The 16952-nt window shown below is 37.7% G+C and overlaps 1 protein-coding gene across 3 annotated transcripts in view; it reads right to left on the bottom strand.

Moving 5' to 3' along the window:
• Positions 1-16952, bottom strand: part of TRPC4 (transient receptor potential cation channel subfamily C member 4) — a 132622-nt gene that overhangs the window by 61570 nt on the left and 54100 nt on the right. For all 3 annotated transcript variants that reach the window (XM_017815161.1, XM_017815160.1, XM_017815162.1), the window contains one exon: positions 659-1177. In XM_017815161.1, coding sequence (XP_017670650.1) covers positions 659-1177 — 519 coding nt within the window. The remainder of the gene's footprint in view (positions 1-658; positions 1178-16952) is intronic.

Here is a 16952-nt window from a genome sequence, read left to right as displayed (position 1 = left end):
CAACACATTCTGACATGAATCTGCTTCTTTTGCTTTTGCATGCAAAAGAACTTCAGTATTTAAGATATGCAGACATCCTCTGATTACAACTGCACATATATTAGTGAAGCAAACTTAGGAATTTTCAACTATCATGGAAACCAATACCCAGGTATTACCACTTTGGATTCTTTATGAAAGAGAATTTCGATGTTTACATTTTTGGGAATCATGCATTGCCACTTATCTTCTGTTTCAATATCTATTTATAGTAGCTATTTTTTGAGAAAACTTTTCTATAGAGGTACCTGTAGTATGTGTTTAAGCACATAGCCTCCTTTTTCTGTCAGAAACAGTTAAAGGTAATTTGATATTTCTTATCCTATTACTGAAAAGCACTTTAGAGCACAACTACTGGAGACTATGTCTTATCAGGTGTAAAATAAAAAGAAGTTTCACAGAATCTGTCCTATAAGAGAACATTTCAAATTCCGATACTATCAAACTGTAACAACTACTCAAATTCATCTAATTAAAACTACACAAAAAGCAGAAATCTGGTAGAACAAACAAACAAAAGACAAGCAGCAATTTGTCTCAGTTAAAAGGATGAATTTAAGGCTCTTATCTATCACGTTACTACTAGTGAATATGCTTAAATATTCTCCAGCACACTCACCTCTTTTTGACGGTATTTAATTGCCAGTTTCAATCTTGCAAGATCATTACCACTTTGTTCTTCTATCAAGCTATTATCATCTCTGTAATTAAGAATAATTTCCAATTCCCTGGAACTCCGTGTCTGATCCAGGAGATCTTTTGCAAACTGCTTGCATTGCCGTGACAGTTCCTCATACTCTGACTTAAATTCATTTTCGACTTTACTCAGTTCCTGCAGCTCCCAGCTCAGTTGAAAAGCAGTAAGGAAAGGGTCCTCACTGGATAAAGCAATCAACGATGGGCTCGCCAGAGCCTTGTAGATATTGAGTCTGGACCGAGAGTGGCGGAGGCTGTCCACGTCTGAACTTGAGACACATTCAACACAGTTACAGCGGACCTCGTGTGGCCTGGGCACAGAAACCCCTTTCTGCACAAGTAGCTTTATGATTTCATAATTGTTGGTGTGGGCAGCCAGAATAATAGGTGTGATATCTGGCGTAAATTCTGAAAACTGTTTGTCCAGAAGCACTGGTGGCACCTGTGAAAAAAGGAAAAAAACTCTTACAGGCCTCTTCATTGAAGAAGAGTTATAGAAAATTAAGCTACAAATGGTTTACCAGGTAATACGCCAACTGATGGATCTTTGCTACTGGCCAGAGTTGAAGGAAACACTTTAAACGCAACAATTAAATTAGCTAAGATAGCCTTTTTCCAGTTAATAAATTACTATAAACAGGGTGCGCTTTTTCATAGAACCTTTTTGTATGCAAAAAATCCATGGGCAACCATTCTTTAGAGCAAATTATTAGATAAACAAGGAAGAGTCAAACACAAATGCTCCTGTCAGGTCCCTTGAAGTGAGAAAGATGGAAATGCTTTCTCATCTCTCCATGGTTCACCTCAGTTTTATAGGGAAGAAAGAATCATGGGGGAATAACCATTATTCTCTGAAGGAGGTAGTAAACAGGACACAGGCAAGTTAGAGTTATAAAATAAAATAGGCAAGTAAATGAGAAAGAAAATACAAGTTTTCTTAAACAGAATGTTGAAAATAAGACTGAGTAGAGGAAGAAACAGATACCTGCTGCAAAGAGCTTAACATCTTAAGGCTCAGTTCTACATTCACATGCACGAAGCAACATATTCTATTTATAGACAAAGTTGGTAGAAAAAGGGGAGTTAGTAGGAAAAGGGTTCCAAGAGATCATGTTTAAAGCCTCTTTTGATGTGTATTTCTGTATTTTCAGAAGACTGAATTTCAGAAGACTTTCATTTTAAGCTTGTTTCTTTATTTTAAACTACCAGGCTCTAAAGTCTTTCCCAAGTCAAGATGATTCATTAGACCAGTAAGGTTAAGCACATAGGTGTAATTAGCCAATGTCAATTAAAAAAATGGTATTGGCATCATCACTTACATCCTGCCTTTGGTCCCCAGCTCAATAACCAAGTACAAGCTCAATCCACATGTGAGAGGTGCTCTGACTGATGCTCTTTTAGGAGGAAACAAAAATGAAAACGTTTTACTCAAAGGTATCTGAAGGCTAGGAAAATAGATGGCCACTGCAGGGAGGAAAAATGTTTGACAGCACCACGACCATGTTGTCAGGTGGAAAAAAAAAACAAATACACAGAAGAAAAGTTAACAGGAAAAAGGTAAAGCATGTGAGAACAGCATAAGAATGAGTTGAAATGAGTTTAGAGCTTTGGGAAGGAAAGAAGAGAAAATGAAATGCACAGATTCTGACAGAAACTCAATTAAGCTTAAAATAAATGGTATCCTGTGGATATAAAATAAATAAATAAATATAAAAATAAATATATAAATAAAATCCATACATCCTGGATCTCCTCTCCAACCCCCTTTCTAATCTTCATTATTGTCTATTTTGTACATTTTTTAGCTATTCTGCATGTAAAACAGTTCACAATTGTTCAATGGGACAGTGTCCACATCTAAGATTTCCCATGTTTGTGGCTGTAAAACATGGACCTGAAGAATTAAGTATCTGAATGAGAGAATTACTTTGGGAGGTGGCCCCTTAGATGGGACTGGTAAAATGGGGTGGAAAGTCAAGACTGGAGATCTGGTATTCAGGACTGTAATCAAAAATTTCTAGAGAAGTAATCCCTGCCTGTCCATAGTGTATTGCTGACCTCGAGTAGCTGTGCCGGATTGTTAGAAGGTATGTGGAGTCAACAGGCAGAGAAATCCCTTCTCTCCCTTCCCATGCACTCAGACATGCACACTTGGCTTGGCACTGGGTCAGGCTGGCACAGAGTCTGTTTTATCAGAGGACTGTGGGATGACTGAGCTAGCTCACTCACCCTCACAAACAAAGAAGTGTTGTGTGTGAAGACATATAGAGAAACACGGGCTTAATATTACCCAGGAGATAAGGAACCCAGCTGAAGGTAAGTATGGATGGGGGAGATACTTGGGTATAAGAACAAGCAGAAGGTCTGTGCACTGTGCCTGGTCTCAGCTGTGGTCAGGACAAAAAACACAACCTGGGAATATGTCTTCTCAGAGGACTCTGGCTCTGTCCACACTGCTCTGTCAGGTCTCCTCCAGGGCACCTCTGCATTATCTGTCACCTCTAGGCTGAACACCATGCAGAGCCCACATGGGGATGCCCGCTTGCCCAGATTACTTCATTATTTCTGTCCAGTGTGGACTGGGGCTTGAAATCCATGTCTGTTTTCTCACCTGTTCTTGGAGTCAGTGGGGAAAATGAGACCCAATTTCAATCCCAATTCTCACTAGTTATTGTAGTCTTAGATTTATCTTCTCTTTGACTTAGAAAAAAAGAGAACACTGCATGCATACACAGACTTTTCCTGCTCTCTAAATTGCAACTGCGGCCAACGCTTTTGAAGCTAGAAAGAGATTAAAGAAGGTTCAAACTTTGCATTAGTAGAAAGGAGATTCTGGGCCATCATAGATCTGAAAAAGGTTTACAGAGAGGCATGTGTTGTGTTCTGACAGTGTCTGCCACAACTAGTGAGACTTCCTCATGGCCTCAGGTTCAGGGTACCAGGGAGCAAAGGAAACAGCTACAAGGGCAGAAAACCCAAGGACAGAAAGCTTTAACTTCAAACTCACTGACTGCTCAGAGTATTACTCTGTCACTTTGCATGTCACTAGCTTTGTACTTTCTGACATTACTAAACAAACATTTGCTTCAAGCCCTGCCAGAACCGAAGGCTATCTTAAACATATCATCAGTTGCAAGCTCTGAAAAATTAAGACACAGCTTCAAACAACATGACATTACAATGATTGACTTAGACATAGGGTCCATTATCTCAAAAGCTGCTTGTTTTTCTCATAGCTTATCAAAACCTTTCATCTTAAGCTAACTCAGATATCAAGGCTAATGCACGCATTTTGGAATTCATACCATCAGAATTTACCCAAATATAGAATTGTGTATTAAATCATTTCAGCCTTAACTTACCGAAACATTTAAACTTAAAGGGTAAACCCTAAGACTTCAATTTTAATTACATTATTATTTTAACCCCTGACCCTTTACTTCCTATTTTAAGATTTTCTACTAATTTAAACCAAAGATAGAATGTCAAAGCAGTAAGGTCAAATTATTCCCTCATCTGCAGCAAAATGAAGTACTTGTCTTTGAAGTTCTGAGTGGTCTATGGCACCCAGAATATTTCAGCAGTTAATTGCTGACCCAGAGTACTTGCTCTTAAGTTATCAGACTTATAACGAATTTTACTTTCAAAGTACTGAAAAATACTTCTCATTACAGAAGCCAAAACAAATAACCAGCACACACTGACATTAGCCATGCAATGTGAAGCTTTGACAGAACACTCACAGAAAACATATGAATCTTCCTTAAATCCTGGAGGATGGGGAGCTACTAGGTCTTACAGTCATTGACTGTTACTGTAACTTCCCAAGCCTCAGCAGTGGTGCAACTATATAGTAAATTTTGGAGTTAGTGTGTTAAGTGTGAGGCTGCTTAAATTTGGCCAGGTCAAATGATTCTTGTCTTTTTACATTTTGTTGAAAATTTTCTACTTCAGCACTATTTATAGGGCTGCGCAAACCAGTTTGGTGACTGTGTATACTTGTTATATCTTATGGTGATGAGTAGGCAAAAAGAAAACAAAATAGAAAAATAAGAGAGCATGGCTCAAAGTCTGTACACTTCAGTGCTTAAGGACACAAGCGTTTTCTATTGCACTTGTTTTCCCTGCACTCACTGTATGTGGGAATGAATCAGTCTGACTTGGATATCTAACAATCCTTTTAGATACCAAGTGGAACAGTCCTCTTCAATTTGTGTTTATGTTCCCTGTACAGTCTGTGTGAAGAGAAGCTCCTTTGCTATGACAGTAAGAGAAATCTAAGTTAAATTAATGCTATTTAGGTCTGAGACATTTTCCTGTCCCCATGACATCAAAGTAGAGATTGATAGATGATGATCTCTTAGACATCCAGGAAACAGAAAAATTTAAAAGTTAGTTTGGAAAAGGAAGAATGTGAACCCCAGCTGCATCTTTTTCTCCACCTAGATATCTCATAATGGCTTTCATTGCTGGAATATCTCAAACTGCAGTGCGCATTTACCTACTGATTAGGTGCAAGAGCTCAGAATCTGTGTAAATCTATTTCCCTGGGCAAACGGTTTCCCTGGTTCCTGTCTTTGTTATTTATTTACAATTATTTTGCCTATTGTTTATAAAAGAAAGCAAATCCTGCAATGGCTTCAAGTAGTTAGGGGAATAAATTTCTGAGTGATGTCAATCATGACAGCATGATTGGAGGAAAAACCTAAAGCAAAGGAAAAAAAGAACATATGACATTAGATGAATAGATGTCATCTCATGCAGTAGTACATTATATAAGGAAATTAAAATTATAAAGGTGTGTCATCGAGGTGTCAGTTGCTTCAGCACTATTGCTCTATAGCTGTCATCAGCCAAACAGCTTCAAAATTCTTAGCTCTACATTTCAATACAGTCCACAGCACACAAGTTATTCCTATGCATATACAGTTTCATGATTTACATTCTAGTTTGTTGATTTCTGCTCCTCTTTGGTTTGCTATTATTGTATCATTATTTTATCAGCTGAAATACATTCTGATTACAACAAAGGAATTCGTTCCACCAGGAAGGGTTAAAAAATTTCTCCTACCCCAACTCCTTTCACATGCACTAAGTCACTAATAAATACCCAGCTAAACTGAATCACTTGGAGATACAATGTCAAGAAAACTTGAATTCAGTTGTCACAGCACTGGACGGGTCTCTAAACAGCAAATCCTGAAAGGCATGTTGAAACTACACTCACAAGACCGCATAAACTGCAGGTCTGCAATGGTAGCCCCAGACTTGGCCAAAGTCCTTAGGCCAAACATTTCCTGCTCGCTGTGCATTGTACAGTTGGCATGCTGTGTGGCCATCAAGAGTGTAAGGCAGACAAGTGGATGGAAGTTGCCAAACTGAGCATCGTTTCAGACCAGTGTGTGTGACAGTAACCACGCAACAGCCATTTTGTATATTGTTATTTTCTGCTTTCCATAGGCAACCTCCCTGCCCTCTTTGGAAAGGGTTCAGTGCGGCAGGAAGAATGTGACAAGGAATCATGGGAGTTGTAGTCTTCCGGGTTCTCACACATGCAGTTTGTTCATCGTCCTTGAACTCATTACATTTCCTAAAAGTAAGTACCACACTCTTACTGTGGTACTGAAGTATTATCTTTCATTTTATAATACTCTGCCTCCATGTCTATTTTTTTCATAGGAAACAGATGTAACCACAAAACATATAGAAAACAGAGGAAACAGATGCAGGAAACAGATGTATGCATGGGTCTTAGGCACTACAAGTTGACTAAAAACAATCTGAGGACTAAACGTAAATTTTTTAGTAATATTGTAACTTTTTATGAATGCAAATTTTCATAAGATTTAATTACAAATTGTGTCCTTTAACATTTTCATGCCCACATTTCACCTCAATGCTGTCAAGGTCTTTAATGCTTGACTTCCAGATTTCTTTTCTCTAGAGCCTAATGTAATTCCAGTTATGAATTCATGCAAGGTAGATATAATAATAAAAAAAAAAACACCCCCCCACTTTTAGAGTCTGATATTTTTTTGTGTGTGTTTTTTTGCACAATATTTTGTGTTTTTTTTTTTTTATTTTGAAATGTTCCTTTATTCAAAAATTTGCCCGTAATCTAACAATAAGAAGGACCAATGCCCCAACATGTTTTTTCAGATTAAATCACTGTGGTTATACAATGATTATGAAAACTCTAACTATTCATTTTATAAAATGTCCCTAAAATTTTCTTATGAAAAGATTGTATTTCATGTCAGCCAAGAAAGGTATCTAGCAGAGAGAAGCTTTGATATGCAACTCAAGACATATATCAACTTTTATATAGCTGAATTTGGGTAAGGTAAACACTTACCTTAGCATACAGCTCAACAGAATTTATTTGTCAGACATAAACCATATGCTAAACAACTCAAAACTTGATAGCTGTGCTATCTCATGCCAATACTGACCCACAGCTAACCATGGCTCATGTCTCCTAACCTGTAATGCTGAGATACGAGACAGGTATTTTTCAAAAGTACTGGATTCATCATTCTGGCTAGTTTTCCAGGGTTTGTGAGAAGAAGGCATGTAGAGCTAAAGCTGAGCGTGTTACCTTTAGGAGATTACTTTTAATATATCTCCCATTGGTAGGGAGGGAAGCTGCCATTTTTGACTTCTTGTAAGCCTTTCTCAATGTATATCACATATGTGATAATATATTTTCAATGATCACACCTAAGTGTTCTCATTTGGTGCCAATATGCATTACTGTTAGGAAAGGATAACTGTGTTTTATGTAATATCATGTTCATTTATCTTGCTGAAAATTTACTTCCAGCTTTGCTGGGACATTACTAGGAACAGGGATGTTGCCATAGCTAATACAAAATCCCTGTCACATTTAAGGAGTGCTTTCTTTTTTGTTTTTTGTTTGTCTCAATTTTGAAAAGTTAAATTTACAAGTTTCAGTTATTTTCATTACATCTTTTTCAAATACAAGCTGAATTTTAGTTAGGGTTAGTTGGGTTTTTTTTATTTGGTTACACTTAACCTACCCTAAGACATGAGCCAATCATTTTCTAATGCATTTTTATGCTCATCTTATTACAGCTGAAGCAATTTGTGTGTCACAATAGTCATAGCATGGACTGATCACTTCCAGTCTCTGTGACAGCCACACTGCACAAAAAGTATTAATGTAACATATTAAGGAAAATAATTTGTCCAATCTTTTCTTAAAGCCCCGCAGTGGTGGGTGAATATGTTGTACCATTTCCAGACAATGTTTCCGATACTTAATTTGTTTCAACTCCGTGCAGTTTAAGCCCATAAATTCTTGTTCTGTGAAATGTGGATACAGAGAATACTTTATTTCTTTAAAATATTTTCAGTTTTTAAAGTACTTATTCCTTCAGACTTTTCTTATGGGAGTTGGAACCAGATGATCTTTAAGGTCCCTTCCAAGCTAGGTCATTCTGTGATTCTAGGATACTATGATCTGTGCTCATTTTGATGTGATCAGATGTGGTATTAACTTTTGCACAGTAATATGGTATTGTCCAGTCTTTATATCAGTCTTGTTTTAATATCCCTTGCAGAGCTGTTATCTTAATTATTTTCAATTCCCATAAATACTTGGTTGATTATTTCTGCCCTACTTAGAACCATGCATTTTTTCTCACTGAACTGTTTTATTTTTTACAGTAGTAATTTTTTGTTTGCCAAAACCATCCTGAATCCTTGTCCTGCAACAGCCTTGTGATCCTTCTCAGTTTTGTGTTGTCTGCAGAATTAACATACCCTCTATTTCATCTAATATGTCATGAATGAATGTACTTATTGGTATAGACCCCTGCAGAATTGCTAATTTTATCCCTCTGTTGGATTCATTCATCCTATTGCACCAAGTACTATCAGGAACTACTCTGAGTGTGGTTTTCTTAGGCTGTATTTTCAGTACACAATGTCTTACAAAACTCAAACTCTATGATATGTACTGCTTTTCCCCAACATACAGAGCTTGCTATCTGGTGATGAATGATAATTATATTGTTATGACAGGATTTGTTCTTGCAAATTCTGGTAGACTACTATTCATGTCTATATTTTGTTCTAGTTGCTTACAAGCAGAATGTTTGACTATTTTCTTCAGGATCCTGCCTGGTGTAAAAAAAGTATAGATTTCTTTAATTTGAAAAAGGAGAATAGAGAATGGAAAGGAAATGCTGTAAAATGAATTGGTAACAGTTTCCAGACAGAAGCAGAGGAAAAGATATTGGATAGATTTGGATTGGAAAGATTGGAAAGATTTGATAGATTTAGGACATGCATTTGTGAGATGGATGTTAAAGGGCTTCAGCACTTTCTCTTCTTTTTTTCTCTTTCTTCTCTCTGTATCTCTGAGAGCTGATCCAAAACACAGTCTGTACACAAAAGTGGTCATTTTCAATCAATGTTTTCCTATGACCATTATTAGTGGATGGGTATGCTGTTCCATCAGTCAGTGTCAGTACCTTGAGCAAGGGTGGAAAACTGCTAAAAGTAGACACTCAATAAAAGAGTGTCAGGATATTTGGAATTTGTTTTCAGCTCTGAAAGTTACACTCGCTTTCTCACCACATATCTTTTTGAAACTAGGTAGAACAGTGATTCCAATAAGAGTTCTGGGCATTGCTTGAGTGCTCATAATGAGAAGTGACAAGCAAACATCGTTGTTTTCATTCAGGGACAGTGAAAGAAAAAAATTAAAATGTTTTGAAAAACACTAGAGCTAAGAAAGAAAAGAGATCTTATGGAAAGGATTAAAGAAGAACTTGAATTATTTATTTTGCATCATATTAAAACTCATATACACCTCTCTCAAGGTTTGCATGATGAATGAAGCCAATACTGAAACTTCCTGAATGTTCCAAGTAAACCTAGTGGGGCCCTTCCCATCTGAATGGTTTTTAAATGGATGCACAGATACTTTACTCAAACACAGAATGGTTCATAAAGGCAATATCATTTTAGTGAAGTATATGTCTGATATTCCACCTCCTGAGAACCTGTGTCTCTAGTCTGATTAGAAAAGTGTGGGAAAGCTCTTGCTTTTACCTGGTTTTTTTGCCTTTTCCCAAAATGGCTCCAATATTTACCTAGAGAGGTGGAAGGAAATTGGCTTGCTTCTACAGGGATGTCTTGAGAGAAACATCAGAAAAAGAAGAGTTCTTAAAATCTGATCTGGATCCTTTGTTTATCCCTGAGCTTCATGGATCTAGACACAAGAAAAGGCATTCCACTGGCTAAGGAATGAGAAAGATTAGTAAGAGATTGGTGGCCTCCCTTGGTATCAACAAACTGTTTAGGAGATACAAGCGTCTCAGAGGGTGGGAAGTAGCTAAACTTCTTTACAGTTTATTGCAATTATTTAGTGTTGCAAAGTAATATGAGGCATCTTCATGGCTGTGGAGTAAATTTCATGTTTGAGAAAATTAAAATGGTTATACTCCCAAATAACAAAGTGGGAATAGAGCAAATTTGCAAAACACTTAAAGAAGAATGTTTTCTCTATTTTAAAAATATGAAGAAAAAGGAATATAAAAGATTACAGCAGGGACAAAGAAACCTCCTAAATCTTCAGAAGGTGCAGAAGAATTTCATAGCAAGCTGTTTCATAAGTATATTTCATAAGTATTCCTGGTATGTTATTCAGTGGTTTGTTATTTAGCAGCAGCTCTAGTTTTTGAACCACACTGTAAGTTTTCCATATTTCACAGATGCAAACAGGACATTTATTCTGAAGTACACAGAGGAGACCAAGTCTGATGCAACTATGCTAGGATGTGCTGGGACTGAAAAATGTATTTGAGAGGCATTGACAACCAATTTTTATCACAGGTTAGTGATATTCTTAGCTTTGTTCAATTCTTTAACAAGAGACACTTTAAGACCCTCTCTGCACACAAGAATCAAACAAACAATCCTAATGGTTATGAGGTTTTGGAAACGTGTAGTGTTAAGCAATAGAAGATTGCTAGAAACAAAAATATTGCCTTTGGATTCCCACTGCAAAGAGATCAAAGGAAAAATGGGAGATATGCATTTTTAAAAGCTGTTCTGTGCAGTGAGAGACCAGGAGCAATATAGTTACTTAGAGGTATTTAAGGGTAGATTGCTAGAAAGAAGTCTTTGAAACTGATGCCAAGGGGAATGAATTAATTCAAATCAATCAATACTGTGAGCTCTCCTTGTTTCAGGTTAGTCTTATCTTAGCATTGCATTGCTCTTTCATTTACCAGCTGATTGAATCTCGATCTCTACAGATCTTATACACATGGTGAATCCTAGAAATGAATGGATAAGAGGTATTCCTAATGTGCTTTAGGATATGGAAAGTTTTTTCCTTTGAGCTTATGTAAGTGTACTTTTACTCAGTTCAGTGCATGGTAGTAAACAGAGGCTTAATTGAGCAGGAAAGAGAAATTTCATGTTATCAACCAGATTGTTTGTACTTACAGTAGATGTCTAAAACTAGTTGGTGCAAATAAAATGGTGGCAGACTTTTTTGCATTTTCTGCAAATATTCAGCTGTATCTCGGTAGTACATAAATGTAAGGCTTTGAGGGTAGATATTTCAGGTTTCCTTTTTATTTTCCTTCTAGAAGGCCTCACACATTGTGACAAGCCTGCAAACTTAGATAATATTTTATTACCAACCCCCAGCAGTGTTTTAGTAGCTCAGTTGAAAGGGGAACTAATTTTGCCTCCTGCCAGTCTGGTGCAAAGATGTGGAAGATATGGATCCTGACACTGGCATAAAGTACAATTAAAGTACTTCTGTCAGCACAGTATGTGAGACACACATCCTCAATCCAGAAAACAGTTGCTAAATTGACAGGCTAAATTCGTAGTCTCCCAAGACAAGAAAGCCTCTGTAATCACATTAATGGACTCTGTCAGTCAGTTCAGTGTGACTGTTGAATTTGTTGGACTGCTCTAGCTGGATGTTAACAGGAAGGAATATTAGAAATACTAAATTCCTGCAAGTTTTCCAACAGATGATTGAGATCTGAAGAAAATTTTGGAGTATGAGCACAACTATTTGAGTAGACACCAGAGAATTCATACAAAAAGAGGATACTACAAGTGCCTCAGCCTCTTCAAAAGCTTTGATGAACATTCATAACATTAAAAACAGGGAAAATTCAATCATGATGCACATAGCTATGTGGAAATCAGATTCCATACATTTCACTGCTCACAGAGCAATTTGACAAGGGATCCCCTGTGACAAGTGCAAAGCTGATGGTGGAGTGTGCAGGGCCATATATGAGCAAGCTTCTTGACAGTGGTGTGTTTCTGTTTTTTAAATTTTCATAAGATCTTCCCACGGCTGAAGGTTTGGAAAGATTTTATAGATTATTAGGCATGATTGCATATTTGACTCTTAGTTAAAAAGTCTTTTAAATTCTAGTCTTCCAACTAGAAGTCTTCCAACTTCCTAAATATTATTTATTTAAGAAGTATTTCCATAAGCAAGTTCAAGGTAACTGCATTTCAGCACGGTAGTTCCTCATAGCAACGAAGAACTCTAGAATGGCTCTTTGAAAATATTTTTCGGTAGACACTGTTCAGCATTGGATTGCCTGGAAGTTTGTGTCCATAAGGTACTGCTGTTCCTTTGAGTCTCTTTCAACAGTAGGGCTCTGGTTGTCCTGCTCCTAAAATCTTTCCTAGATTTCTGAACTAGACATTGTCAGAAAGCGGATAGGTTGCAGAACCTACAGGATGGGATTTATGTCTGGATTTAAACACTGAATTATAGGCTGTATATGTTAATTCGGTTTTTAAGCTCCTATTATACCTAGGAAAATCATCTCAGCTGCCCACAGGTCCTGTGTCATAACTGCCAGGCCCACCCGTCTCACATATATTCTAGGATGCCTCATATTTCACTTATCCACTACATGTGAGCTTCTGAGCTAGGCCCCTAATTGATGTAATGAGTGGAGCCCAGAGAACTATTTTTCTTAGCTTACAGTAGATACTTGCATTTGGTCAGCTAACCCTCTTGCTCATCACTGACCTTACTAAGAGTTCAGCTATCTGGTTTTTATGTGAGCAGTAAACAGACTGATTCAAACAGCACTGTACTGTTTAAGACACTCTAGAGAATCAGAGAGATCTACACAGATGTGACACAAGACCAACTGGAGGGTCTCATCCCTCTGCAGTGCAGGCGGAGGACAGGCAGGTTGCCCTGAAGCTGGAGACATCTCTGCACAGACCCCTAGCTCTACTGCTACATTGCATTCAGCTTCAGGCATCTGAATGGGGAGCTGACTTCCACCCCCTTACATACATGCAACTGTATACATATATTTATATATAGCACAGATCTCAGTCTGTTGTATCAAGGGCAAAATCATTAACTGTCCTCTTCACTGAGAGGCTGCTCTAGGCAGAGAAGATACTGGTCTCTTTTGATGCTTATAAATTTGTTAACTTCATAAGTTAAATTGCACAGCTGAATGTACAGATAATTGGCAATGGGGATTTCTAGACCTTAGAAGGCAAGACTACCTCAAAAAAAATTCTATTTGTTTAACCTCTTGGTCTTCTTAACAGATTTATACTACTGGCCTCGGAGCTGATTCTTAACCTATTTTCAAGCATTGAAAGGCTGTAAAAATCTTTAGTTGAAACTATCTTTGCAGTTGTTGAGTTGTCAGGAAATGAAAATGGGTAGGTTTGGCAAAATGGATGCTAGGCTGAGAGGTTTGTGAAGATGACAGCACAGGAGCATGAAGATGACTGTAGAAGGCAGAGATTTTGGACATTTTCTTTTTTTATTTTTATGCTATCTCTATTCTGATTTTAAAACTTGAGAGAGTGCTGTAAAGGGGAGATCAAAAAATATAAAAAGAAGGGAAAAGAAATCAGCACTGAAAATGTGACTTCTCAAGGAGAAATCTGACTTTTCACAGACCTCAATTTTTAATTAACTTTCTAAAGATTTTGAATTTTTTTCTAAAGATTTTTATTTATTTTAGATTTTCAAATATTTATTGCTAATCTCCACTCATCTCCTCATGGTAGAAAATACTTTCATTTCATTTCACCCAAGAAGTGTGAAAAAGTCAGCAAATAATGACAGAAAAGTATTTCGTCTTTCTAAATCTGTAACACTTCAAGTTTAGGCAGAAGTTTGGTTCACCAGTTCTCTTTAAAATAAAACTGTATTTGTTATCATCAATATTTTCTGAACTTCTGCAAACTGCTAAAATAGAGGACTAGATTCACAGCTGGTGAAAGTCATACTCAATACCACCACATAGATTTCAGGAATCTATCTGTAAGGATCATGCTAGCCAGAATTTTTTTATGTTGCCAATAAAAAATTACTCATTATTTTGTACAGGTCAAGAAGCTATCATGTTTCCCCATATTTTGACATGTGTCTTGCTACTGCTTCAACTTTGGAATATTATGATTTAGCATTTGTTACAAGGTGATGGGTGCATATTGTAGAACACATTGCCTACCTCAATATTGAAATTGCTAGCAGCTCTATTTGATGGCACCAGGATATCAGCTTCTGGAGTATTTCTTGAGTAATTGTCACAGGTTTTTCTACTCACCCACCCACCTTACCTCTGATTCATATAAACACATACAGTTTGGGTTTATTGCTAAGACATAATGACATTTATATGCAGCTTTTTTTGAACTTGAAAACAGTCAGCATCTCTCCAAAAATCAAAGAAAAATACTTTTATAAATCCATATCTCCATCTTACATACAATTAGTCATCTCCACCTTTATGGTACAGCTGTCCTTATGAGCTACAAGTTTTTTTTCATGTGGCCAAATGGTTATATGAAAGACTGAACATGTGGATAGGCTATTATACCTATAAACTGAAATATATCCTACACAGCTTTTCCATTCATCTCTGTCTATCAATATGTTAAAACCTGTCAGAAAATAGTATCCTATCAGATGCATCTGGGAAAAAATACTCAGCTACCCACTCAGGCAGTTAGGAGTGGGAAGAACCAACTTTGTGCTCTCCCTTTCTACTTCAAGAATGTGTACTTCATGCCTAAAAAATTATCTTTACATTGCGTCCTCCATACTCATTACTAGCTAGACTGTCATTAATCAGAACATTCAAAAAAGGCACATAGTTCATGAACTTCTGTGGGAGATATTTTCAAAACAAAAATGATGCTTTAATCTCAACAGCCAAAAAGCATTACACAAGTCATTGAGACTGGTATTTTCCAAAGTCATCAGAGAGAGTTTTAGATAAGAAAACTACAGGTCATCATGCAGTGCTCATAAAATCTTTCTTTCTGCCCCTGATTTACCAATATACCTCCCAGTTCAGTAACTAGGTAAGAATTTGAAAGTATATTAAAAAAACCACACAGATTCAATATTTTTGTAGTTAAAGTCCACTGCAAGTGTGCTGGGCCTACAACCTGTGTACATTCCCTGGTCTCCTCCGTGATGGCCTATACTGTTACCAGGATGAAATAACAACCCTGGCATAGCAGCTTTCCCTCATACACCACTGGGTTGTGTGGCAATGCAGGGCTGGGAAAATGATATCTCATGAGGCTTGGAAGGAAAATAATACGCGAAAGCTGATTAAAGCTCTGTACACATTAAGAGGAGGCTGACTGAGACTGAAGCTGAGCAATGTGTGCAGCTCCAAAGAAGAGCACTGGCTTCATCTCAGGACACTGGGACTCCTTAAAGGGCTATTTCAAGTAGTCCAAACATACTAAGAGTCACAAAAAGAACAGAGTGGGGGATGTGACCACATGTGGGGAATTTGCAAGGAGATAGGAGCTTCAGTGAGGCTTGATAGGAGCTCTGTCAGACATGCAGAATCCATGCTGCCAGGATTTCAGGATGGAAAATGATTCTTCAGGGTTTGTGCTGCTTTCATGCTGTTTTCTGACTTTTCACCTTTAGACCTTTTATCTATTTCTGGGAGTGCTGCCAGACTGAAGGCACTTTGCCTGCAAAGCTATCTAGCCTTGCTGTCTGTATCCCTTTCCAGATAATGTAGGTGAGCGCCTGAATATCCACATAAAAGCGTGCTCCAGTGGCCTAGAAAGTATACTGTGCAACATTCTTGACTCTTCTTCAGGACCATACCCCTCACCCTGGTTGTTCTCTCACATCTGTTCATTCTTTCCACAACTACATAGCAATACTGTTAAAAAAAAATCAGATGTTGAAACACATTTTGGCATAAGATCAGTCATTGTTTATTCTGATGAGAATTGCATCAGTAGATTCAAGTGAAAGACAACTTGTATTGTCAACACCTCCTCTTCTTTTCTACCTTCCCACACTTCAAATAATTATCAATCAGCTACATGCGTCAAGATTTATAAAATATAACTTTAGCCGGTGACAGCAAAATAATGCCCCTTCTCTCCCCACCTCCTTAAAAGTCCCAAGATAGCAAGCTTTCCTACTGATCCAACTGATTAACTCTTCCTGTCCAAGAGTTTGCAATGGCTGCTAACACACTGAATAGCATATAAATGCCAGAGCAAGCTCTCAGGTATTGGTCTGCCCATTACCCAGATTAGAGTATCGGCCAGACCACCATGTAACTTTCTGCTACTTCTTTCAACACTCAGATGTGGAACAATGGATTGGTGTCTCCCTGGGTGAAGATGCTGTCACCACACACCCTGTGAACTCCAGAATGTCCCTGGCGAGCATACAGCACTATTAGAATATGTTTGACTGGGTTAGATTCATAGAATGGTTTAGGTTGGAAAGGACCTAAAAGATCAGCTAGCTCCAACCCACCTGCCATGGGCAGGCAACCTTCCATTAGAAAAGGTTGCTCAGTCCCCTTCCAACCTGGCTTTGTACAGTTCCAGCAATGGGGCATCCACAACTTCTCTGGGCAACCTGTGCCAGTGCCTCACCACTCCTCCAGTAAAGAATTTCTTTCTAATATCTAATCTAAATCTACTTTCCTTCAGCTAAAGACATTTCCCCTTGTCCTTTCACTGCATTCCTGGATTTACATCTGATTTGCAAGGTATCAGAGCTGCTATCTTTTTACATATGACCTCGCCCATCTGTTTCAGATGCCATTCCTTGTAACATAAAAGCACATAACCCCAGCAAGCAAGGTATTGAAATGATAATTAAGGTATCAGGATCTTCTACCAGTTCCTAAACACATGCCAGACTCTTATACCCTGTCTCA

The sequence above is a fragment of the Lepidothrix coronata genome, unplaced genomic scaffold (assembly GCF_001604755.1).
Source record: "Lepidothrix coronata isolate B3197 unplaced genomic scaffold, Lepidothrix_coronata-1.0 Scaffold48, whole genome shotgun sequence".
In the NCBI taxonomy this organism is placed as follows: Eukaryota; Metazoa; Chordata; class Aves; order Passeriformes; family Pipridae; genus Lepidothrix; species Lepidothrix coronata.
Note: the sequence above shows the minus strand (reverse complement) of the source record. Positions and strands in the feature narration are given on the sequence as shown.